General features: G+C 34.7%; 1 protein-coding gene across 3 annotated transcripts in view; it reads right to left on the minus strand.

Annotated features, from left to right (window-relative positions):
• LOC145686151 (sodium- and chloride-dependent GABA transporter 2-like) overlaps nucleotides 1-26518 on the minus strand; it is a 193897-nt gene that overhangs the window by 62409 nt on the left and 104970 nt on the right. The window contains exons 1-3 of one of the 3 annotated variants that reach the window (XM_081759145.1): nucleotides 20336-20654; nucleotides 10164-10353; nucleotides 7179-7313 (exon numbers count right to left, since the gene is read on the minus strand). In XM_081759145.1, the coding sequence (XP_081615271.1) occupies nucleotides 7179-7313; nucleotides 10164-10353 (325 nt within the window). In that variant the 5' untranslated portion in view covers nucleotides 20336-20654. Of the gene's footprint in view, nucleotides 1-7178; nucleotides 7314-10163; nucleotides 10354-20206; nucleotides 20655-26518 lie in introns of those variants that run through there. The other 2 variants (XM_081759142.1, XM_081759143.1) reach the window with 2 other exon arrangements.

The raw sequence follows: 26518 nt of genomic DNA on the forward strand, positions 1-26518 counted from the left end.
AACATAACTGTGCCATCAGGAATAAAAAACAAGACAAGAAAACAAAGAAAAAGAAAAGAAAATTAAAACAAAAAAAAAAAAAGAAAGAAAGCTAATTTCTTCTGCACAACGTTCTACGAGTGTAGCAATTTATCTTCATTTGCTTTAAGGTTTAAATCAAAGAATATTTATTTATGATTCCGTTCTCCCTTCTAGATGTTGTTCTTTTAATGCTGACGTTATTTATCTAATCAAAACAGTTGTATATGATAATGGAAATAGTGTTTAATTTTTTTTAAAAAAAAAGAAAAAGAAAATAAGTGAGAATCACTGGAGGAAGACAGAACATGAAAAACTTTACCAGACGAGTTTATTTTGTAAGTGAATTACTTACAGAAGTCAACTACTCTTTTTACAACAATTTTCTTTAGGAAATACGAAACAGTCATTTAGAAAGTAATTAGGCAATTTTGAAATGTCAATTTTACAATATTATTAGTAGGGGTGCCCAAAATTTTCCGGAATCCGGAATTTTCCTGAAAATTCGGAAATTTCACTTTCCGGATTTCGTAAAAAATTTTACGAAATCTGAAACTTCTAAATTCCGGAATTTTTACGAATTCCAGATTTTTTCCGAATTCCGGAATTTTTCCGATTTTACTTTCCGGAATCCGAAAAGTAAAAATTCCGGAATTGGCCATCCCTAATTATTAGCATTTAACTGAGAAACAAGTGTGTCCAAAGATGAGGTATTATATCAATCCACAGATCTAATCGATTTGAACAGAATAATATGCGTGACTTTAAATCTTTATGCGTAGTTTAAGAGAAAATCAGTTTTTTTTTTTTTTTTTGCAAACCTAAACTTTGATGCTGTAGGAATACCACGCCACCTATTAAATATGAAACTGATACTGAGGGATACCTTTATGAAGCTTTTCATTATGAGTGAATGATGACAGTAGAGAGTATGTAATGAGTTATAGCTCAAAATTATAATTAATTCTTAAACTTTTTTTGTTTCACTATAATACTGTTCCAAGATGAGTTGACATTAAGTGGAAGTTCCGAATCTTCATGTGTAGTTTTCGAGAAAAACGAATTTTTATGCCACTTTAATTTTAGATAAGCAGGCACGGTTGACAAAAAAGGGTCTCAATCTCGTCTCGATACTCTCAAAATAAATTATGTGAAATTGAAAATGATTAAGTAGTGTCATCTTATTTATCTCTTGCCATCTTTATCTCTTTCACTCTTTTTTAAAATTTATTTATCCACTTCATTCTTGACTGGGGAATTATTGTGGACCGAGTATTCCTTCATAGCTAAGTGCCTAACGCATGTGCTTTTGGTGTGATTGTGTATTCGTGAGATCAATCCTGAGTGGGTGTATCAAGCCTTGGATAAAACCTGACTAATGATCCACACCCTACTTTAATCAGAAGTTCTTTGAAATGTCACATTTTGTTAAGATTTAAAATATTTTGAAAAGGAAATCACTGCCTGTATAGGCTAATATGGACAAACGTTTTCCTCGAATGTATATGGAAAGCAATTTATTCTGCAATGCGTCATCTGTAAACTATTATTAACATTTTCCTTATTTATCTCTTGTATCAAAATAAGTTAACCTTCAGTACTGTATCTACTAATATGTATGCCAAAAAAACGTTTTAACCAAAGTACATTGACTATGCACAATTTAATATGTAACTAGTCTATACAGTCCGTCACAATGTTCATTTTTCTCGAAACTATATGTACCTCCGTGATAAAATTAGAACCACGATGGTAAGGTTTCTACCTACTGACAGGGCAACCCGATTTCGATCCTCGATAGGGGGAGGGGATTAATTCTCCCGTCTTACCCTAGTCCAAATGTAACTTAGGAGTTTATCCAATCTCTGTGAAACTAATACGTGCAAAAAATCTGATGGTAAAGGCGGCCAAACTATGCTGCTCACCACATTAACTCCTGTATATACCGAGGTCATGCAAGAATAAAGGTCATACACATACTGCCCTTGGCCTTGATCCAAATGAAGAGCGTACTTGTACCTTTCACTTTCATAGAAGTAATGTTCTTCATCACGTGTATTCTAAAATACAACTACTGAATTAAACATGCTCATTAAGGATATAATAGACTAAAGAGCAAACATTTGGAATACTTTTCGTTACTTCATAAATGTAGAAGAATATGTTTAATAATAAAGAAATACTAATCTGCTTTCTTTGTTCTTTCTTTATTCAATTTGACGGAAGTAAAGTTCCTCTTTGCAATTCTACAACCAAAATGAATTTAAGTTTACAGAGAAAGTTCACCCACAATTAGAAAATATTATGAAACAGAATTTCTAGGAAACAAGAATTCCAAATATTCTTGCATATAGTGTTTTAAATTTGTTTTGAAAATTTAGAGAAACTACCTAAAGAAAAAAGAAGAAGAAAAAATCCTCAAGCAGTACTGGTTACTAGCCTGAGAGTAGTTGGTTGGGGCAAGTAGTCATATGTGATGAGTATTACATTATTGTATTTAAAAGGAATATAGATCCTCTTAAACAGAATCCGTAATTTCACTACAAATATTGGAATTGTTCCTCAAACTACAGTTCGCGTAGGGATCAAGAAAGAGAATGTTTGTAGCACTTTTAGGGTCTAGTAGAAACATCAATACATAGAAATACTGTACTAGTATATACATTATTATCATACACATTTTAAATTTAAAGTGTTTATTAAAGCTCTAACAACTCCCTTGTTTAATTTTATATTTTTCTCTTTCCATAATCTTGCTCTATCCTAATCCAAAATTTCTGTTCGTACTTTCCTCCAATCTAAAGATTGTACCTTCGTTTTCAAATGGGAAAATGGAAGTTAGTACCAATACTTATGCAAGGGGTTATACTTAAAATAAAAAAAAAAAAACTTATTCTACCGAAACAATACGAAAATTTTAAACATATCATTATCCTGAATAATTCCTGAACGATATAGAAAAACAATGTTGGGAAGTTGAAACTTTATGTGTTTGCTTTACAAAATTGTTTTTCGGAATACACTGGCAAAATGCTCTTTGAGCAATTAAAATTACTGAAAAAAAAAATAAAACATTGAAATTTATAGTTTTTGGATGTATTACTTTAGTTATGTCACTAATTTACATTTGTACCAACTTGCACAAATTCCGGGGATATGGGGGGACATGTCCCCACAATCTTGGAACTGGGGAGACTATTCCCTCCAATAATCCAATTTGAAATGTGTTTTGGGGGAGAAATGTGATGATTTGTGTCCATCTGTCACAAAGGAGAGTGAGATGAAATTGATGTGTCTTCCCAATGTTGAAAACAACTCCGTTTCGCTGATCCTCCACAGCGTTCTTTTTCAACTTTATAAATATTTTTAACATCGCTTAAAAAAAAGAAAAAGACTATGGGAACAGTCTTACCCGTCCCCACCCCCCATGTTGAAAATAGATTTGCGCCGATGTTTGTACCAATTTCAAGATTTATGTTTACAGGAAATATCCTATAGATTTTGAACAAAGTGACGTGACTACATCTAATTTTTGTCTTTGCCCCTTAACTTTCCACTTTGGAGAAATAAATTTCCAGTTTTCGAATTATTTTTTTTTTTCCTTTACACGTATCACAAATCCTACATTTGTTCCAGATTTCAAGTTTACATGGTTACAGGAAATACCGTATACGTTTTGATGAGTTAGTGAGTGCCAATATATATACGAGTTTGAAGTTTTCATGATCCTCTATCTCGTAAACAATTTAGGATGAAACATTGAAATTTCATATAGGCAAATTTTTGTAATAATAGTAGTGATAGTACTCTCAAATTAGGAGAGAAATACCCAACCTTGGAAGTTTCTACTGCAAGTCTGAATGTCCCGGGATGTATATGGAACATGTACGACGTCCAAAGGACGTCCCGTAGACTTGTAGTGGTATGTGGGATAGTCCATCTAGTGTATCTTTAGTATTGGGAAACGAAAATAAACCTCAAGCAATTGCATACGATTTTTAAGTGTGAAATAACCCCTAGGAAACTATGAGTAAACACAAGCCGCCTTGGATGCAAGATAGGGTGATGATAATAGTTCACTGTGGGTGTTATAGTAAGGTAAATTAACTAAATGTTTTGTTAAATAATAATTTAACTCTATGTTTTGTTAGTAAACGCTTACAAAAAAAAAAAAAAAAAAAACGTCATTTCGAAACTTTACTTAAATGTTTTCTTAGCAAATATTTTACGAAAAGTGTAATTGCCTAAACGTTTAAACATTTGTATACTAGTAAACGTTCTCAAAACATTTAATTAAAAATTACGAAATGTTTTGCAAAATTTTAGTTCACAAAATGTTGTTTTTAGTAAATGTTTAAACATTTATACAATACTGTACGTTTTTCGAAACACATTTCATTAAAAGTTTTCTTAGTAAACGTTTACACTTTTGTATGTTCATAGACGTTGTAGAAACGTTTAATTAACTAAATGTGCTTATGCATGTTAGTAAATGATTTGTGAAATGCTTAATTAAATAAATACTTCCTTATAATCTTTTAAACATTCGTATTTTAATGAATTTCTTATGAAATGTTTTAAGCTGTTGAACATTTTGTTTAGTGAAGTTAAGCGTTTGTATGTTGGTGAACGTTTTTCGAAACATTTAACTGTCTAAACGTTTTCTAATAAATCTAAATATTTCTATGTTAGTAAACTTTTCCTGAAACGTTTAACAAATTAAACATTTTCTTAGAAAACGTTTAAATATACACATCTTAGTAAACGTTTTGCGAAATCTTTTACCTTACATTTAAACATTTACTGAAATGTTTAGTATATTAAAAGTTTGTAAATAAACTTAAAAACGTTTAAATATTTAATCTGAAAAGGTGTATTTGGTCCCAAGCTCTGGCAGAGCTTTTCGTAATTTTTGTGTATATTATGATGTAGCAGACGAAATTATATTTGCGATATTACATCTAAAGGCATATTTTTACGATTCGCGAATTTTATTCTGAAGGTCTCGTAGTCTCTTAAAAATAGCAGCACACATTCTACATAACTGACAACATTAAGTTTAAGCGATCTACAGAAGAATAATGGTTATCAGGAAAAACATAGTCGATTCTAACGGTCTGCATTTGCCATAATTATATGTATTATATTTCGTGCGTGTGCACATCTTAACATCTTGTTCATTTCGTAGCAGGACATACTTTTTTTTTTTTTGGTCATGTCCACAGACTAAATATATCAACGTGACTATTAAGTTTTCACACATCAGGTTAGTCTTGAAACCGGCTACAAGTTTTCAGGTAGTTAAAAAAAATTAGGTGTTGCTGTCACGATCCACAGTCACAACTTGAAGCTATAAATTTTAATGCACCGGTACAATTACATGAAATTAACTTATATTCATGTCTCCTGCACTTATCTTTTTCTTAAGAGACAAAAAAATAAATAAATATTTCCTTAAACATTGTCTTTCCTTAAATGTTTCCTTAAACATTCATTTGACTTTTTATAATGGATTCTGTACTTTCTCCATTCCGTTAGCATTATGATTTTTTCCCTAACTAACTGATTTCATAAACACTCATAATTTCATGAGTGTCAAAACAACACAGGTGTTCATTACGGTAGTTGCACCCAGACTCGAAGTCATAAGTCTTAAAATTACGTGCAAGTTATTTAAAACTCAGTTTACTCACAAATCTTCAGACGTTGGTAGAGGACACTATGGCTCAGTGATAAAGCACTCAATTGTAGTGTAAAGAATCCTTATTTCGGCCCAAGGTCATGTGAATGTCTTGTGGACAACATAATGTCCGTCGGTATTCTTGTTGTTCACACAGTTTCCTTCCACATTTTCATTCCAACAATGCAATCATAATCATACATTTTCATTAACAATTCATCTCATTTAGTCTAAAGAGAATAGACGTAGGATGTAAAATTGGAAATGTTATTAATTTATTTTATTTATTTCGTTTCATTTAAGTTCATTTAAAATTAAAACTGTTTACTTTCTTGTTTCGTCATGATATTCTTCTACTTTCTGGGTCAAGTCTTGTAGAGGGTGAAACCTGGGTAGTTTCCATCCTTACTTTCATTGAAATATGAGTAACTTACAAACGAACCAAACACGTTACGAGCTAACAGTTACGTGTTTTGTGGTTATACAGGCTAATGGAACTTTCAAGTTACAGAAGTGCACAATTTAACAAATTTTATAAAGCTATGTATTGATTGCAATAAAAGAAAATCTCGGTCAAGGTCTTCTTTAAATCATTTTGTTGGAATTTCATATTTGTTGTAGATAAGTGGAAAATAGAACAAGATTAAGCCTGGATTGGCGAAGATATCAATGAAAAGTTTGAGACGTTTCCTTCAACTGAAATCCCCTCATTAAGATTTTTTCCCTCAGTTAATTCTCTTTTATCAGTTTCAATAGGATTAACATATTCATACTGTCAATATTTATTTCCACAGTTTTTATAGATAAGATCAATGATATAATAAGATTAAACTACAATAAATTATATAGGAGAATGCTCTCCTACTAATTGGTAGGTCATTTGATTTCGGATATCACTCACGTGAACGAGTGATATTTGAATTTTGCTCACAATTAGAGCATTATATTTATATATATATATCGCCAACAATTTGACGAAAGGTCATATCTCAAAATCTCACTTTTTTTAGACATAAAGAAAGAAATATAATTTTACAGAGGAGGAAAAGTTAAATATGCAATAATTGATCAATAATTCACATAATTATTATCTGGAATAGGTGACGAGTTATTACATACTCGACTACTTTCCAGTCCATGTAATTATTATTTCTTTCTTTATGCTGAAAAAGTGAGATTTTGAGATACGACCCTTCCTTAAATTGTTGACGATATATATATATATATATATATATATATATATATATATATATATATATATATATATATATATATATATATATATATATATATATATATATGTATATAAGAACGAAAAGGTACTATTCTATACATCTAAAATTGAACTGAAGCCTTAATAAGAGTAATGTGATATTGAAGATCAGGATTTCATAAATATTTCAAAAAGAAAAAAGGAAAACAATCAAATACATTAGTAGAACTGTTTAGAAAATAATTTACTACGAAAATTCTAACTTACCATGGAAAAGAGGCGCCATCTTCTGAAAGATTTTAGTTGGTCCCAAATTGACGTATTGTCCCAGAGCAAATTCCATGAAGAACATTGGCAGTCCTGTTGTAATTAACATAATCACGTATGGAATTAGAAAAGCACCTGAAAAGAATAAAAATACAGTCAATAAACTGTTACAAATCGTTAGAGAAATGTAATTTTGCTTTTCATACAGAGCTGATACCGGATGTTTAATATACATAGTGGCAGTGTGATGACAATCGCAACTTCAAACAGATCAAAACAATAAAACGATATTACTTTGAAATTATAAAGTAATGCAAAACTTTCAGCTATTGGCGAGTGAGGAGGTTAACCCATAAAATTTTCTTCGAAGTGCAGGCAGTGGCGGATCTAGCCCGCGGCCGGGGGCCTAGCCCCCCAGTTTTTTGAGTGACAAAAATAATTTTAGCTATTATTTAAATATTTTTTAAAAGTTTATAATAAACTCATGATATACCCATCATAGTCTGAGTTCTGGCTGGCCCCTCTGTTTTTATCTTTTAGATCCGCCATTGAGTGTAGGCGAGAGAAAGTAATATACAAGGGAATTCAAAAATGTGGAATTACACTATAAGTTTAGAATGTTTTAGAAAGTATGAAATCAAAGCCTGTAGATATAATATGAAAGAGGAGGCATACATGAAAGCCTCGGAGTCGATCTTGAAAGCTATCATATTGGTATTGCGTCAAAATTCTTAAAGTGGGAAATATAGAATCTGATTAAACAAAAACTCGGGTATACGGAATAGATCTAAGATTCATAAAAGACATTACTTATGTTCGTTGAAGAAATCATTGCCTAAGGAGCGGGTGGATGTAAGCCGTAGAAATAGGACAGGCTCAATGCCTCTCTTTTTTAGGCAAATGAATCGATTTCTGTTAGAAGGGCGTATGTAACATTTTTTTACGATTTTCACTTTAAAAAAACTGAGTATTTTAGAGGTAGATGCAACGATTTGTGTTAAAAGGAAGTGTATTCCTTGAAACGTGTTGAAAATATAAGCCATTGAATTATATTATTATAATATAATATTGAGTTATAATATTATACTACGATATAATATATTAATGTGCCCTGCTGGTCGGTCTATCTGCTGTACTGGAATCTGGACACACGCTCAAGAATTTGGGGAATAAAACTTAAAGAAAACTCGCTTGGGTTGAAAATAAAAATCCTACCATTAATAAGTTATAATATTTTTTTATGCAATGCTACTTCTTTGCATTCCCAATTATGTCTCATCGCACAACATAAATAAAATCCACCTAAACTTATAATTGCCTGCTTTGACGTTAGACCAGTGAAGATCAGTCTCAACTTTGTAGCCACAGTTTTAGATCCCGTAAAAGATACCGTGAGAAAATTTCACCTTTTATACTGGCTCAATATTAAGGTTTGCAGAATTTTTATTTAGCACGTAAGTGGCCAAGGCATATTCCAGCATTAACCTCAGTATTTCCCGATGCTAATTCACAGTTACATCCTATATAGGCTAATAAACAATCAGTAACCATGTTCATTTACACGTATTTTTTTCATCAACCGAACCGATTCGTGAAAAAAACAGTTTTTCTTTTGTCATTTTCCGAAAATTGTGTTTATTGCACATACGCTCTTTTAACAGAAATGGATTCAAACGTGTTTCTATTAACTGAAAACCACATAAAAAGCAAGGAGCATGTATTAACTAGTAAGCGGGACCAAAAAGATTTACAAAGGGAAATATGAATAATATTGACACAGTAATGATATATTAATACATCCAGACCAAACCAGATTTATAGTGTTAGTTGGTATCTACGGTCTTGAATGAAAGTAACAGTTTTGATTGTTGATTGGTTGATTTGAGATTAATGTTCCGTTTAGCGACGAGACTATAGGCCTATGAGACGTGGACCTATAGCTATACGTTGCATCCGAATCACATGAGCTTTCACCAGGAATTAAACTCAGGTCTCCTGCGGCAAAGACATGTACACTAACTATATAGGAAAGAGGGAGCTCCGTAACATTTTTTTATTACTAAGTAACTTAAATTAGCAACACTCAGGAAGTCAGTTCATTCAACCTGGCGGACAGGTTCTGACAACACTTTGCTTTAACAAAGACACAAAACCACAAAACCACAAAATGTGATATATATATATATATATGAGAGGAAAAACTTTTCATATACAAAATGCAAAATGTCATTCACGTATACATTTAAAACAATAAAGAAATAAAGTACATAGTATGCATATTTTAGTGTCCGTTCTTGTGTAAATACAATACATTGAATCATCAACTGAATTTGGTGCACATATATCCGTCAATTACATTTACTGTACATGACAAGCCTATTTCTCTTTTACTTTCTTTCTTTCTTTCTTTATCGTTACGATTCCAGAATTAGAGATGAGCAGGGGCGCCCGAAGAAAATTTCCTAGGGGGGCATCTCTATGGTTACTATATTATGTTTGATATTTCTGGTATTTAACATATGTGGTTTGCTATATTACATATACATTTTCGTAAACCAGGGGGTTGGGATCCCACCCTGCCCCCACCTTGGGGCTCCCATGGTGATGAGAGAAGACAGTGAAAGAGGAAGTTTGTTCTTACTACGTAGCTCGTAATTTAGTAGCCCAGCTATCCACTATATAACTTGAATGAAAGCTTCTCCTATTGATGAAGGAAGAATCTCATCTAAAAACAATCTCAGCATCCTCGAACTCCGTGTCGCGAACTTCGCCCACTGTTTTTGTATTGTTTAAACATACACACATACAAGCATATACAAACATATATGAGACATATTCTAAATGAAAGACGCAGAAACAGGCAGCTAAATATTTGTCTGCAGTAACACTTAGGCCCATTTGCTAGTTATACGTAAAAACCTGTAATAAGTCAATGATTTCACGAATATATCATATTAAGGTATGAGTACAAAAGAATCAACTTACCACCTCCATTCCTGTAGCATAGGTATGGAAACCTCCAAACGTTACCAAGACCCACTGCATAGCTGAGGCATGAAAGAACGAATTCGATCGGGTTGGACCAAGCTCCTCGACTTGGATCTCCTGGGCCTTGCGATTTTTCTGTCTTCTGCCCATCTGGACTCCCTAACTCGGTCTGTCCAGATTCTTTCATCTGTTCAAAGAAAAGTAGAGAAAATACGTACTTTAGAATATATTGCTTTTTTATATGAAAGTCAAGCAATTTTGACAATAGTTTATTAAAAGACAAACAAGAATTAATTAAATTCTTATTAGATTGTTGGAAGTGTTTGAAGAATCTAACTGGAGAGAACAGTTATTACACTCACAAGGGAAAGACATGAACCTGTCATCCGAACATCCGAATCAAACCTAGTCCATTCGATAAACATAACAAAGCTATGTTCATGCACAAAAGTTAGGTGCCATGGCCAACGCAGTAAGTCTCTGGGGCCCATTAACCCTGTTAGTATACAGAAAATCGTAGACTCGCAGTGAAATACATAGGTATTGCATCAACACTGTTCATTGGAAAATCATGGGTTGTAGTTCACTCTCTTCAGTATGAAACAAGCTTTCCAGAGGTGCTATGTATTGGGGCCCATAACGTAGTTGAACAGGGAAAATTGGGAGAACGTCGGGAAAATTCCCTCCAGATAGCCCTACAATCAACTTTGGACCCCTCTGGAGTGGCTCCGGGTAAAAGCACACAATCCAAATGTACCTCTGAAAATAGTAAAGAGGTTAGAAAATGAGTATACCAAGTTTTGTATAGACAGAATAGATACGAGTGAAAAATGTGTATCGTTATACAAGAAACATAGCAAAAAATCACGAAACATGAACATTAAAGTCAACGGAAAAAATGAAATCAAAACGGAAATCAATGAAAAAATGAAGTCGCCTACATTTCTCAAAAACTATAATAAGGAGGTGGCTAATTGAAAGCTTATTGCAAAGACATAATAAAGAGCTTAAAATGATGTATAGCACGTAAGGTAAATATGATAAAACCTGGTTAAAAGTCAAGTTAGTTGAGTAAAATTAATAGTAAAGTATATGCATATTCTTCGAATTACCCAGGGCGCCCCACGCGGAGGTTACGTGCTTGAAATATATCACATCTGGATTTGGATTATCCAGACTCGATTTAGCACACTACGTCACTTTTGACCTGATCATGTGGTACAGTCTGGTCCTTATGGCAAACCGGATGGGTTCTTTGTCGGCAAATTGTTGTTTCTATAGTTACAGAATTTTTGACAGCAGTGCCTCTAAGTGTTCTGTCAAATTGTCAGACACCAGTTATTCATAACCACACAAGAGACATAAATGCCATCTTGAAGTCCGCAATATTAAATTTGAATGGAAGTTCTAAAGGAAATTGGAGCCGTGTAATAATCAACAAATTATCAGACTAATTATCAAATTATTGTACTAAAATTTGATCAGACCTCCAATCTGAGATGAATTTTAGCGTTTGTTGAAATTTTTCTCAAGTTGCCAAAATTTGGAAAAAAATTCTTTAACAGAGAATCAAAGGATATATTTAAATACAAACTCATCTATTTTACTGTATATTTAGCAATCATAATATGAAGGGTTGGATGCAAGAACCAGGTAGGTCCATTTTTTAAAAAGCATATTTGAGATCTTCACATGTTCCAGTAGGGAAAGATCATTCTACATTCTGGGCAGGAATAATGTAGATTCGATTATTATATTCAGTGTTATAATGTAAAAGAGGTAGCTATATAAGTGTTCATCGTGAAGTTAGAACAAGAAAGATGCAGCTCTGAAAAAAAAAAATCTAAAAGTCGACTTACCTGGTTCTTGCATCCAACCCTTCATATGTAGTTATAGTATATGAAAACGCTTCGCTTATCTTAACACAATCTTCGATTACATTAAAGACAACGACTCTTTAGAGATATGTGAGACCTGATCTAATGAACATTTATAAATAAAAAACGCGAGCGTATATCTATGCGGAAATTGTGGTTCCTGTTACGGAATATACTTATCGCTACTAAGCTAACGTTAGTACTGAAATCAGTTGGAAATAGACCTGGGTTACTGAATAGCAAATAGCTAATTTTCATGCCAAGATAGCCCAAGTATGATTTTTAAACACTGAGATTGACTATTTTTTTTTTATTGTTTCTTTTGCGATAACAGATTTCATTCATTCATTTTTATAGTAAACAGAACACATGTAAACTCTACAATAGTACTAGCATTTAACGAAAAAAGGAAATATCTAAAGTTGAGACATATAGTAATGGATAAATATAGTTGAGCTGAACAAAATGGTATTCAATATTATTAAAGTTCGTGCGTAGTTTTCGAAAAATCGAGAAAAACTAAGCTTTTCGTAACAAAATGATGCTGTACAAGAAGCACGCCACCTATTGAGATGAAACTGATACTAAAGGCCACCCTCATAAACCTCTTCATTATGATAGCAAGATAACAATACGTGCATAGTAAGGCTAATGAGATAAAGGAGAAAATTACCATTAACTGATTAAACTTAAATTTCTGATGAAATGAAATATTGTTCAAAGAGTAAATACATATAGGGGAAACCGTTGTACCTTGAGCATAGTGTACCTTGGAACACTCGCATGTTTCTGAGTTGCTATACTATCTTGTGGTGATTCAATGAACTATATGATGCTTTGACATTGTCAGACAGTCCCAACATGGCTTTCGTTGTGCTCAGAAGCATATGCGATTTATGAAAGCGAAAAACTTTTTTTTCAGGGATAAAACGAACTATTTAGAAATTGAAATATTGTTTTTTAGTGCCATTACTGTTTGTTGTTTGTTTAATCTGTAATAATCTATTAGTTCAGGTGGATTAGGTGAGCATTTCTGTAACTTGTTTTTCTACGCTGAATGTAGCGTTATCATTATTGCGGCATTTTAGTAATTGTCTACAGCCTCTTGTACCATGAAACAGAAACACATCTTGTACCTTGGAACATGTTCCAAGGTACATGATCTCGTTGTCAAGTGTATTTTCTGAACATTCTTTTATTATCATTGCAGGAATCGAAATGGCAAGAGGCAAGATAGAAAAGAAAAGGCTTGCCATTAACCCAAATTCAATCAAGAACACAATTAAAGCAGTCATTTCCGAGCCTGGGAAGCGTATTTCCATTCGTGAAGTTTGCAAAGTTTACCAAGTGTCTTTAGCTATTTTATCCCGACATCTGAAATATTTTAGACAGTCAGAGGAAGAAACATTTGAGTATAGTGTGAAATGTGAGGACGGAGGGGAGAGATTAACTACATATATAACACATGTGGCCAATGGCCACATCGATAACCATGAAACGCACTTATCTGTCACTTATCACTAACAGACCATCGGCCGGATTGTCATCTAAATGATATATGTGAAAAGGACAACGCTCTGTTGCATGAACAAAACGAACCAATTGTGCAACTCGTGCAAGTTTCGCCTTCTACATCAGTCTTTAAAGAGGAAATACATTCAAACCAGAAAGCACAAACTCCGTAAAGTACAAAATGTCGAAGAAAGACTGTCACAGGTAGAAGTAGAGTAGTAAGAAACACCTTGCAAAGCAAGAATTGAAAGATAAGAAAGAGCACAGAGCCATACAGAAAGGAAATAAGAAGCAAGAACAGCAAAGGAAAGGAAAGAACAAATCCAATAGAAAAATTAGTTTCGAAACATCTGATGAAGAATCTGAGAACATAAGCCTGTATGAAAATTATGATAGTGATGTTATGCTTGCAGAACTGATGAACACAGAAGTTGAATTAGACGAAAACATTGAAGTCATAATGTCAATCCGGATGACTATGTGTTGGTGCAGTTTAAGAAAAACCGAAGCATTGAATTTTATGCAGGAAAGATTTGTTCAGTTGAATCTAATCACAACGAATTTAAAATCAAGTTATTTAATCATATTGAAGGTACTGCAAATACATTTTATGAAGAGTTGGCAGGACAGTCTGAAGTGAATGCATCTGATATTATAGTGGAACTGCCACCACCCGTTCGGCCAATAGGCTCCAGTAGAATGTCTGAACAATTGTGGTTTCAAGTGGATTTGGTTCGTATAATTGAGCAACATTGAGGTACATAAGTAATAGATCACGCAGGCCGAGACCGTTTCCCCGAATAAATCAATATTTCATAATTTAGTAATTCTATATGTTATCTTCTGATAGTCCTGTCTACTTAATGTGCAAAGAATTAGAAAATAGTATGCTCAACATATGATCAATTTTGTAACTGTTTTAGAGCCTTTATTTTTTTTTATATTATTTTATTTTTTTTTTTTTTAAGGATTTTAAGAATAGACTAACACATAGAATATTGTTATAGTGTCCTTTTCATACTTTAGTTATTGCTAAGCTTACGAATTTTTCAATTAATAAATAAGGTTAATCTTAGGTTAAGGTTAACGATTAATATTAGGTTCAATATGAAGGTAAAAGCCTGATTAGAGTAAGTATTAAAATTTCCATTCTTGTCTTTCACGCGCTTCTGTATATCAAGAACAACAAATCTGGATATACAAAATAAATCTTAGAATAATTATTTGTGACTTTATTTCTGTGAATTACCATATTAAAAATATATGTTTCAAGGTACACGAGGCTGTGTTCCAAGGTACATGAGTATTTGTACCATGGAACACTTTCTTTGCAATTTTTGAAAGCGTAAAAACATAACGAAGAACGGAAATAAAAACTTAAATAATGACACGATTTCATTCAGAAAACATCCAAGTTTAAATGCGCTGCAATAGAATTGCAGAAATAACTGTTGGTAAGATTATATCTTGGAAAACGCAAAAAGTGTTCCATGGTACAACAGTTTCCCCTATATGAGTCAATAGAAATGAAATGAAATCTTTGAGTTTTACGTCCCACGGTTATGCCGGTTAGGCTAAAGGAGACGGTGATGATGAGAGATGAGTGAAATGGTGGAATGAAGAAAGTGGGAGGAAACGGGAGAACCCCGAGAAAACCCACGAGCACGGTGTTTGTCCACCACAAGGTTCACTTGGCGGGGGCTGGGATCGAACCCGGAACTCCAAGCACCAGAGGTGAACGCTCTACCACTGAGCCACCGCGCCCCCCAATGAGTCAATAGAACAAAATGGCATGTTTGAGGCTGATTCACACATAGGGTACCGTCACCACGCTGTTCCCTCCCCTGTCATGTGTGTCATGTCCGTGACCATTCACACATACTATGGAATGCCGTGCCGTCCCGCTACTGCTTTCTACACCATTTCCCAAGATGGATTGCAAGGAGGGCCAATTTCGTATTCCGCTTCGAGTACTCCCAAGAAAGCCATCGAGTTGCGACCAGGGTGGTTTTTCTTCAAGGCGGCCTGTCGGGGCGTGGTATGAGAACGGCACCGCAACGAGACATTATGTGTGAATAATAATAATAATAATAATAATAATAATAATAATAATAATAATAATAATAATAATAATAATAATAATAATAATAATAATAATAATAATAATAAGGACAAACCAAGGAATTTTCAATGTCAAAGTACGAAAAGAAATTTCATGGACCACGGCATGGCATGGGAACGGCAAACTATGTGTGAATTAACCTTTATGGAGAGTAACTCTTTAACTTAAATAGAGAGTAACGAATTTGTAAGGCGCTAAAAATTACGTCGGACAAATTCTACATATACGACGTTGTCCACTACAAACTCACATAGTCAGGTATAAAACTATTGACTACTAGTTCAGGGACTAAAGAACATGAGAATTCCCAAGACGAGTTTGGTGGGCATTACTAAGTCATCAAAGAGCATTTAACAACGTTTAAAGATAGAGTAGAATTACAAACTAAACCAACTTTTCTTATCACCAGTAAGACTTCGAAAAGTGCATTAGCGACAACCCGCAAACTGTCAATAAGTCAAAGGTTGCCAGAGTTGCAAAGGCTTAGCTGATTCCTATCAAGGTATTGTCAACAGGTGATCTGGTCTTTCCTTGAACAAAATTATAGTAGCTGAATAAATCCCCCTGTAAGTCTTATCCTTCATGGGAGAAAAATTGTTGTGTTTGTGTGCTAAATATACTCAAATCATTACATAATGCACTTGAATTATAAATATGCTTTAAATAAGGATCTTGCCGCTTAATACATTAACATCATATTCTTTTTCCTTTACAATTTAACATTATCTATACACGTAGTGAATTCTGTAAATAGATTAAATAAGATAAAATGAAGGTCTGTAGTTAAACCCTTGTCATATGTCATTAAATAATTTAATGGTGTAGGTTAATACATAATACTATTTAACTACTAACTGCTTAAACTATTTGTGTGATATTCAACTATTTTTAGTAGGCCTAAGGATATTTCGAGTAATCTTCATATTTCATGTTAAAAATTAATTCAGCCTATTCTCTACATGAATTACTATCTTTTCTTTGAACGCTTTTGTATAATATTTGATTAATTGTACTACTAATAGCATTTGCATTCCATTACTTATACCTGTAGGAGGTCAGAGGTACAGTCGGTGTCTTTGCATTTTACATAGAGCCTGAAAATTTGCCTTCCTAAATTCAGTTACGAGAAGTTCTCTGCTATGAATGACTTCTATGTTCACTTGGGTATAGATATTGATTAAAGAACCTGTGTACTATGCAGGGCTGGATTTAGGGGGAGTGCAACGGTGCAAGTGAACCCCCTTCCCCTTAGTTGATGTACGCTATCTAAAGTAAGAAGCCAGCAGTGAAAACAGGAAAACTTTCCGAAACTTTCTGCCGTCATATTTCCGTTCGGGTAACAAGCGAAAATTTGATTCATCTATATACATCAATTAGAATACGTTTCTCTACGTAACATAGGACCATTTTCTTTTCTTTTCTTTTCTTTTCTTTTCTTTTTCTTTTCTTTTTTTTAAATACGATTCATCTGATTAAATACAAGACACAAGCACAAAAACGTGAGTGAAACAAGTCGATGCATAAATCAGCTGAAGGCAACATTTCTCCTATATAATAAAGAGTATTCTACACAAAAAGGGGAAAAAAATGAAATGAAATCTTTAAGTTTTACGTCCCACGGTTATGCCGGTTAGGCTAAAGGAGACGGTGATAATGAGAGATGAGTGAAATGGTGGAATGAAGAAAGTGGGAGGAAACGGGAGAACCCCGAGAAAACCCACGAGCACGGTGTTTGTCCACCACAAAGTTCACACGGCGCGAGCTGGGATCGAACCAGGGACCCCAAGCACCGGAGGTGAACGCTCTACCACTGAGCCACCGCGCCCCCAACAAAAAGGGGAGGGTAGCGGACAAATAAAAGAGGAAGATTGGTCTGATCAAGTAGCTGGCGATTTTAGTAGTCGAGCTGTCTGAAAGATAACTTGTGTGAAAGGTTTTCTTGATGAACGTAAACATTTCCTTCAAAATAATTAAGTAACTTAAAACACTGTAGAACTTTGAATTTTTGTTCACTCTGTTCGTATTGTTTAAACTAGATAGCTATTAAAACAAATTTAGACTACATACGGTATTGTTCGTGCCTAGAAATGATACATAAAATAATTACATGTTAAAAATAAATTGTACCGGTAGTGCCTGCTTCCAAAAGATGACATATAGTCATTATATACCTGAACAGTATATACAAAGATCCAGAATTTAGTCCAGGAGAAACGAGATATGTCTATGTATCAATTCGTCCAGAATAAATTGTCGAGTGCGATCAGTATAATTTTATCTAGTGTAAATTTTGAAGTATAATCAAAAGTAAAATACTAGCGTATGTAGAGCGTAAAAATTCAATAAATGCATTCTGCCTGTCTTTTACATAAACAGCAGAAAAGAGATCATGTACCAAATCAGACATCCATCGTCTGTAGACTACACAAAGAAGCATGAGATGTATGTTATGCATCACCCGCAAAAATAAAAATAAATAAATAAATAAAAATAAAAAATAAAAATAAAAAGAAGAGAGAGGGAGAGAGATTACATGAATTCAAAAGATTTGTAGGAATGATTGACATTATTCACACTGCTGAGTTACTTAAAATGGATGGATATGAGCAAATTTTAGAGAGACCTACACCCAGAAGTGGATTGACAGTGGTTTATATATATATATATATATATATATATATATATATATATATATATATATATATATATCTTTTATCGTGCATAAAGCTTTACAGATGAGGCACACATTTAGATCAACACTCACCGTTATGTTGGTAAGTATGGGTGTAAATTTGTGCTCCAAACTAGTTTTGGGCGCGATTCGCCGCTGCTTAACTCGGATGATAATTTCAGGGATATTGGTAGACAAATGAGAGCAGACAAAATAAGAAAATATAACAATGAAATGCACAGGAAAGAGTTTTTCAGCCAAAACGTAGTCTTCTAAGCAGAATTTTGTGTAAATGACAAAATCATCATTGTCATAGGTATTCTGCAATGATTGACAGGTCACTTGTCGCAACCGACAATTTCCATGAATTACGTTCTTATGCTAACCTCTTCTTTCTCCAAGTACAAATTTTCTCTCTTGATATCGTTCATCAATTGTAGCCTCCTACGCATTCTACCTTCTCTTTTCTGCCACCATACCCTCTAACACGTCTCTCGTGATACAGTTCCTTTGTAGCCAATCCTACCAATCAGTATCTCTTCCTCTTCTCAATAATATCGGAAAGTGTTCTTTTCTCCCTCATCATTTCTAACACTCTCCATTCGTTTTAATCTCGACCAATTAATTGTACCCATTCTTCTCCACATCCACATTTCGAAAGCTTCTAGTCGGTTCTTTTTTTTTTTTAATCAGTTTTACGTAATGTCCATACTTTTAAATTCATCAGTTTTGAATATGTGGGACAGGAAATTGGAGAGAAATGTAAAATATAAGAAAAGCAGGGAAATGTGAGAGATCTAGTGACTTCACTTTTCTCCTCCTCCTCTTATTAGTAAATATCATGATTGTCATTCGTGCGACCCTTGAAAAACTTTAAGGCCACCGTCCAACAAGCAAAAAAGAAGAAGAAGAAGAAAATTTAAGATATTTCAATCATCGGGAAACATCCAATTTTCCAAGAAATCCAAATTCAGTTCTCGGTGAGGATGTTTGTCTTTGATCCAACCCCAAGCGGGAAGGAGAGTCGATGCGAAGGGAGTGTTTTGACACCCTCAGAAATTCTACTCAACAATGTGCAATTTTAAACAGATTCAACACTTTTTTTAAAGCGTAGGTACGTATAATGAATGAACTATTGATGTTTAATCCTTCTCCAGAGTTTCCGTCCAAATTTGAAAGCTTGGAGTTGTTTAGTTGGAATATATGCTTCTGTTAGCTGGCTTGCTACCAGGTGTGCGATTCCTAAGATTGTCGATGAGACGGGTCAGAACTCTTCGAATTGAAACAAATGTGTTACGAGAAGAGAGATCGTTTTTTCGAGATTGTACAAAATCTACTCTTGTCTTATAGGCAATCCTGTTTGAGTCTTTCAAGGGGACACGGTATCTCAGTACTAGAACTCTTACCTCTGGTGCGTGGGGTCCTTGGTTCGATCCCCGGTAGGTAAGTTTTGGTGGACGACATCGTGTCCGTGGGTTTTCTCGTACTTTGAATCTTTCATTATTGCACGAGTTACAGATTCGATTAATGAGAGGGGGGGGGAACGCAAATTTTTGGTGTTGAAATCCCATTGTGAGTCAATTGTAAGCTAGTTAAGAACCACAAAACCTTACACCAGAATGAAGGTGGGAGTCGATATCAACCCTCTCCGCTGATCTAGTGAGTAGGTCGTGTGTCTTTAGTGCATGTGGTCCCGGGGATTGACTCGCGAATCTCGAAAATATTAACGCATTACCCTTGGTTCGGATTCCTGTGATGATTTTGCACCTTTCGGAACCAGACACACTCCCAGTGAGAGGGACATAGAAGAGCCAATCTTAATATTTTGAAACTAATAATAGCCTAATTTAATACTCACCACGTGAGTCCTTTGATTCAACACAGTCCACCACGTGCCGTTCTTTCCCGAGTCACTTAAATAACTTAGTTATGACAAAATTAAAAATTTAATAGCAATAATAATAACAATTAAGACGAAGTTATTTACATGACGAAGCTACAATAAATCCAACTTATGTCTCCACTAAAAGGAAAAAAAGAATAAATAGCAGTCTTTAATAAAATGTTAATCTTTTGAATAAATTAGCACCACTGATGAAGGAATTTTCCTGTTCATTGGTATGCACTTTCTACATAGGACGCCAAACACATAAAACTGTCAACAACATAGAAAAAGATTGGAATAAAATGCAAGAAAAAGGAAGACGTTTGGATGTCAGCAACGTCAAAACTGACTAAACTGACGAACAAGAATGTCTGGTTTGCTTTTTTTCCCCCTTCCTTTTCTTTGTCTTCCTTAGTTGCTCAGAATAGAAAGAAAGTGATTGCATGTCGTTCGTTGTATGCGTCGTTTGTTAGAAAGTCAGGAGGTACTGTAATTGCTTTAGGTCATTTTATTTGCTATTCTTAACTGTTATTGCATAAATTCCCTGAAACCTATATATACACAATGAAGTCTCAACAAGAAGGGTTACCGGTACTAGCTCTTCAATTGTCAATATACAACATGATAGCAAGTAACAACAAAAATTCCAGTTCAATCTGGACAGCCAACTTCATAATATTAAAGTACATAAGTGTAATCTCCCTATTTACTTAAATTCACTTGAAAAGAAATCAAATTTCCCTAATTCACAATCATCAGAGGTATTCCGCCATTGCTGGCAGGTCACTTGCTGCAGTTGAGAAGCTTTCATGCACCACGGTCTTCAGCTATAACCTCTTTGCCTTCACGTAGGTATATTTTCTGTTTTAATGCCGTCCATCCAGCATCCACTACAGCCTCTTTCGCCTCTCCCTCTTTCTCTTGCCACCATCTTTTCTATCTTGAAATTTATAATACATTTCCTTTTTCAGACAATGTCCCACCCAATTTCTCTTTCTCCTTTTAATCTACATATTTAAAAATAAAGGTGACTAAGTTTGTGACCAGGGGCGTCATTTCAGACATCGCTTGGGGGGGCAAGGGTACCACCGACATAAGACTTTCACGTTTTGTACTAGTATATTAGTAGACAATCGATTAAAGTATATGTACTCCTCAAACTCTTGGGGGGGGCAATTTCCCGCTCTTGCCCTCCCTAAATGACGCCCCTGTTTTTGACTTCATACTTCTTGAACCGACCGACGGATCTTGATCAAATCTTTAACATGGATGAGGTTCGGGAATAGGATGATTTTGTCATTTCACTTTGACAGCAGCTACAACGTAAGAGAGGGGAAGGATATATATACCAAATTTAATGCTATAAGGATGACCAAATTTTCAACATAGACGAGGTTCAGGATGGTTTTTACCATTTCATTTAGGGGAGGGAGAGGAGAATATATTTTAAAATGATCGAAAATGACCGATATAAGTACCGAATCCATAATTTTCGGGGTCATTGAGACAAACAGTGATACTTCCAATGTCGTTTAAATCCAAATTCACCTCTTTATGTCCACAATAAAACGTATTCTTCACGTGCGAAGAACGGGTATTCTGCTAGTTATATCTAATACTGTTATTTTCTTCTCTTAACTTCCTCATTGGTTTTCCGTTCTACTAAACATTTTTTTCTATTCTGCGCATCTACATGTTAAAATCCTCCAACCATTTTACATCGTTTTTGTCTGTTCATGTTCCAGCTCCGTCGTATTCAATACTCCCCAGGGACGTGCACCACTCTTATAGTCTAATAACTGCGTTTATTGTTAGGTCCAAAACGTCTTTATCTAGGAAATTCCCAAAATGTTGGACACAATGCTGAAGCTAATATTAGAATTCATTGAACGGTAATTCACTAACGAGGGAAAAAAATCACGTGCGCTTTGCGACATGACTTGAAGGCAAAATCTCACGTCTTTTATCGTTTTAAGAGTTGAATAGTCTTCAGCAAAAGAAACAGAAACGAGTTTGCACGGAATCTTACGTAAATTCTCAAACTATCTTGTTTCTTCATGCAATGCCCGGAAATAAGGTGTCTATCAAGGGGTTCAGGGTAAAACTCGAATGCCTCTTACATTTTATCTATTATACTGTATACTGTTCAGCATATTCAGCAATGACTCTACTTAGTAACCGGACGACTTATTTTCCATCCGTGGTGGAGATTAAATTTATTTCTCTTTCTACCTTTGTTCGAAATCAGCCTACGGGTTATCCAACCTTTGTGAACTTCTGTGACAATGTGAACCTGGGAAATGCCTTTTCTTTAAATTTAGCGTCCCACAACTATGGCTTTTAGGCTAAGGAAGGCGCATGATTAAGGTAAGTAAATGATGATGGAAGGAAGTGGTGGAATGAGAATGTGCAAGAAAACCGGAGTACCCTTAGAAAACCCACCAGGAATAGAACCAGGTACCCCACACACCGTGACATCAATGCAAACTTGGGGAAACCTGGATGAGTACAAGCAGTTGGAGCATAGCACTGACTATATCACTACTATAACTATCGGAGTCAAGTAAACGTGTTCTACTACCACACCATCCAAGGATCTTATTGGCATATCTCGAATGAAGAGGAAGGGAGACAAACGAGTACCTTTACTTCTTTTCATACTGTTTGTATAGACCATTTATTTCCAACCGGATGCTCTATGATGTCATAGTTTGCTGCTGAATACCATATAGGTAATTATGAGGCGAAACTGACGTAAGTAGGCGTATAAAAAATCCGAGGCTTTATGGAGTAGAAATGTCCAAACTCGTGAGGCCGGCTTTCGAGCTCAATTGGACTTGAGCTCAATAATTGAGCACTCGGCCGTGTAAGCGTGATGTCTGTAAATGGATAGCGAGCCAAAACCCTAAGAGTACGAGCGACATTAAGAGTAGCGAACCCGAATCTGAACTCTTAGCAAGCGCGAGATCAGGTTTAAGCGAGCCTAAGATAGCCTACGATTCGTGAACACAAATCCCATTGAGAATAGTGAGCTTGAGCCCGACTTCAAATGTCTATCTGAAGTAGGAGTTATTTTGAAGAAGCCTTTGAACAAATCAGTTGGTTAAATTAAAGTTCAGCCTTCCTTTTCCTATCGAGACTATTAGGGTAACCAGGCGTACCGTTTCTAACCGGATTGCTCCCTTTTCTTTTATGGATTTCTACATTTAAAAAAAAGGGAAGATTAACCCTTCAACAAGAAATTCATTCATAAAAATATATGACATTTAAGTGATAGTCGATACCCCTAATCTTGGTTCCTGTTAAATGTTAGATGGGAATATAAAAATTTAAATTGGAATATACATAAGGATAGGTACTTTTTTTAATTGTCAGTTTGCGAAGTTAGAGACTTCTTCCTAACTGACATGAATAACGATAGTTTGGACAGACAAGTGTAAGTTAATAATCAGATATTACAAAGGTAATAACTATTAAATGATTGGAGATAAGTTGGAAAAACGTCAAATGTGTGTTTGAGCTGAAAAGCTACCCCATACGATGTCACATGACCCCCTTCCTATTAAAAATTTTGGACCTGAATCCGAAAATGGCCGCCATGATGGTACTATCCAGTAACAGATGCGATTGTGTCTCCATTACCTATTCCAAAATATGGTGTCACTCCCTCTAATTCCAAACATACAGGTAAATTTGCCTTATATTGTATACTGTAAATGCATTAAGTACTTGATGCCCCCCTGAGGCATCATTTAACATTATTTAATTCAACTAATTTTTTTTCATAGGTTACTTTAATCTGGTATGGAACTATTTTAGGGAGGTGAGACTCAAAAAAATTCGGAAGTTGAAAAATAAAGGACTATCCTGTATTTATTCCACCACACTATTGTATATTCTCTAAGTATGGTCACCCCGACTATGTGAGGCGTGTTCCTATGTGGCATTGTAACGATATAAGCTCCCACCGGAGATCAAACTCAAGTCTTCCGCACCGAAGATGCACACACTATTCATACAACCACGAGGAAGCTTTTGGTAAATCGAGAAAGAATATGAGAAAGAGATATAAAAGTTGGATATTAAGATGGTGAGATGTAACAATAGCATACTAATTGGATTTGATTTGTATAAGATAGGATAAGGTCTACTGTCGGCTATTTGTTTCTGCGGCGTTGAGCTAGAATTTTATTAGCCGTCGCTTCTCTACTTGATTTAAAGAAAATCTAACCTAACCAGCTAACTTCGGTCTTCATTATCTACATAAACGATATATAGCAGACCCTTGCAGGGGCAAGATTTCTGTTATTGATGATGGTCAGTAAACAACATTGACATTGTTGTTTTGGTGCTTGTTTTTCTTCTTTCTTCATAAGCGATACCCCATGTGGTCAACCTCTCTGTACACCTTTACCTCTGACTTTAAAAGTTTCTTTATAAAGATATACATACAGTATACCGTACGGTTGCTAAACTGCCGTTGCGGAAGCAAGTGATGTTTCATAAAACAACAGTTCACCTGCCAACAAATTACCGTTAAGCTTCCTCCGTAAAATGAAAAGTGTGTGCTACATTCTCCTTGATTGTTTGGTGCAAAGTTGAAACATAGTATTTACTAGTCCTTAAGATAGTCTATAAAAATAAAAGACGCTATTCACATATACTTAACAAGAATACTATGCAATTAAGTGATGCAAAACAAAAAAGTGATTTTTTTAACTTCTGTACCGAAAGAACAAACACGCCAATTAAGTTGGCCGAGTGGTCTGCAGCAACAGACAAGATTAATGTTCCATCCTGAATTCGAGTCCTGCTTAGGCCATGCTTCTCATTTTATCGTCAATTTACCATTAATTTTTTTTTTTTTTTTTTTTTTTTTTTTTTTTTATCAAGCATTGCCTTCTTGTAAAGCTCTTCATAGTTTGCATACCCAGGAGTGTGGCCTGAAATCCAGTTAAGCTGTGTATCTATGACTTTAACTAACCATCAACCATTGCCTCCTTTAGCTTGTAAACAGAAATCATAAAACACGGTTAGTCAGCGGCACCTCACTTCTATAGCGAAGGGTCCTTATTGCGAACTCAACAACTTAGATAAACTTGAAGTGCCTCTTCGTAGTCGAGTGGCTAACTCGTGTTTGATTCCCGGTAGAGATACTTGTCTTGTATTACAGGCCCGAGTAATGGTTCGCACCCCACTGTCAACAGTAGCTCCATTCTCATACACCGTGAAAAAGAATATTCAACTTCAAGCAATTAATCACATGACTCTAAAATAAATAAACACTTTAAAGTGTTGCGCTTTAGGGTAAAGGAGATAGATATAATAATCTACACTCAAATCATGAAATCAAAAGCATTAGTAGAATGAGAGAATGGAACAAAACGAGAGGACCTCGTAAAAACCTATGAACTAATTTACAATAGCGGAATCAAACTTGAAATCTTTCACATCAGAGATGAGTGCTTTACCACAAAGCCACCGTCTTCCTTGGCTAATTTGAAATGTTAGTGAACAACATCATCTTTTTTAATTAGACTAGGGTGTTTAATTATATAAAACTGGTCATACCTTCCCGATTTAAAAGAAAAAAATCAGTATTCACATCTTTACGCAAACTAGTGATATTGGATAATTATACACTGAGAAAATCCGTTCTCCGGACAACGGTATATTGTACAAATATACGGAATCTTCTTGCTTACTACAGAAATCAGTACGGAGCATACGTTACCCGTATGCTACATAGGCACTGCTCTTAGATGTTACATCATGCCGTTGCAGGATATCTGACATCTAACAATCTTCCTTATATAACGTCCATTTGTATGTGAGATCCTGACCGCCTATACTGTTTCATACAGAAAGTACGTATAGATGGAACACTTATACAGAAAGTATTATAAAACATGTGTTTTCAGTTATACGTTTGCTGTACGTTAAGTTCAAAAACTACAGGATTTACAAATGTAACATACGATTTTATGTACTCCACATACAATGTTATTTTCTGAGTGTAGTTCCGGAACTCACTTTTCTCTCCCACTGCAGAAATTCAAATGCGAAACCAGCACTATTATTATTATTATTATTATTATTATTATTATTATTATTATTATTATTATTATTATTATTATTATTATTATTATTATTATTATTATTATTATTAGGCTGTCTCATAAATTACCCACCACGTCAGAATATGAACTTAGGGCATCTCTGGAAATATTATAGATTAACAGAACGTAGCAACCAATATGCGAATGTACGTACAAAGGAATGGCC

This window comes from Thermobia domestica, chromosome 5 (genome assembly GCF_964235325.1).
Source record: "Thermobia domestica chromosome 5, izTheDome1.hap1.1, whole genome shotgun sequence".
Lineage (NCBI taxonomy): Eukaryota > Metazoa > Arthropoda > Insecta > Zygentoma > Lepismatidae > Thermobia > Thermobia domestica.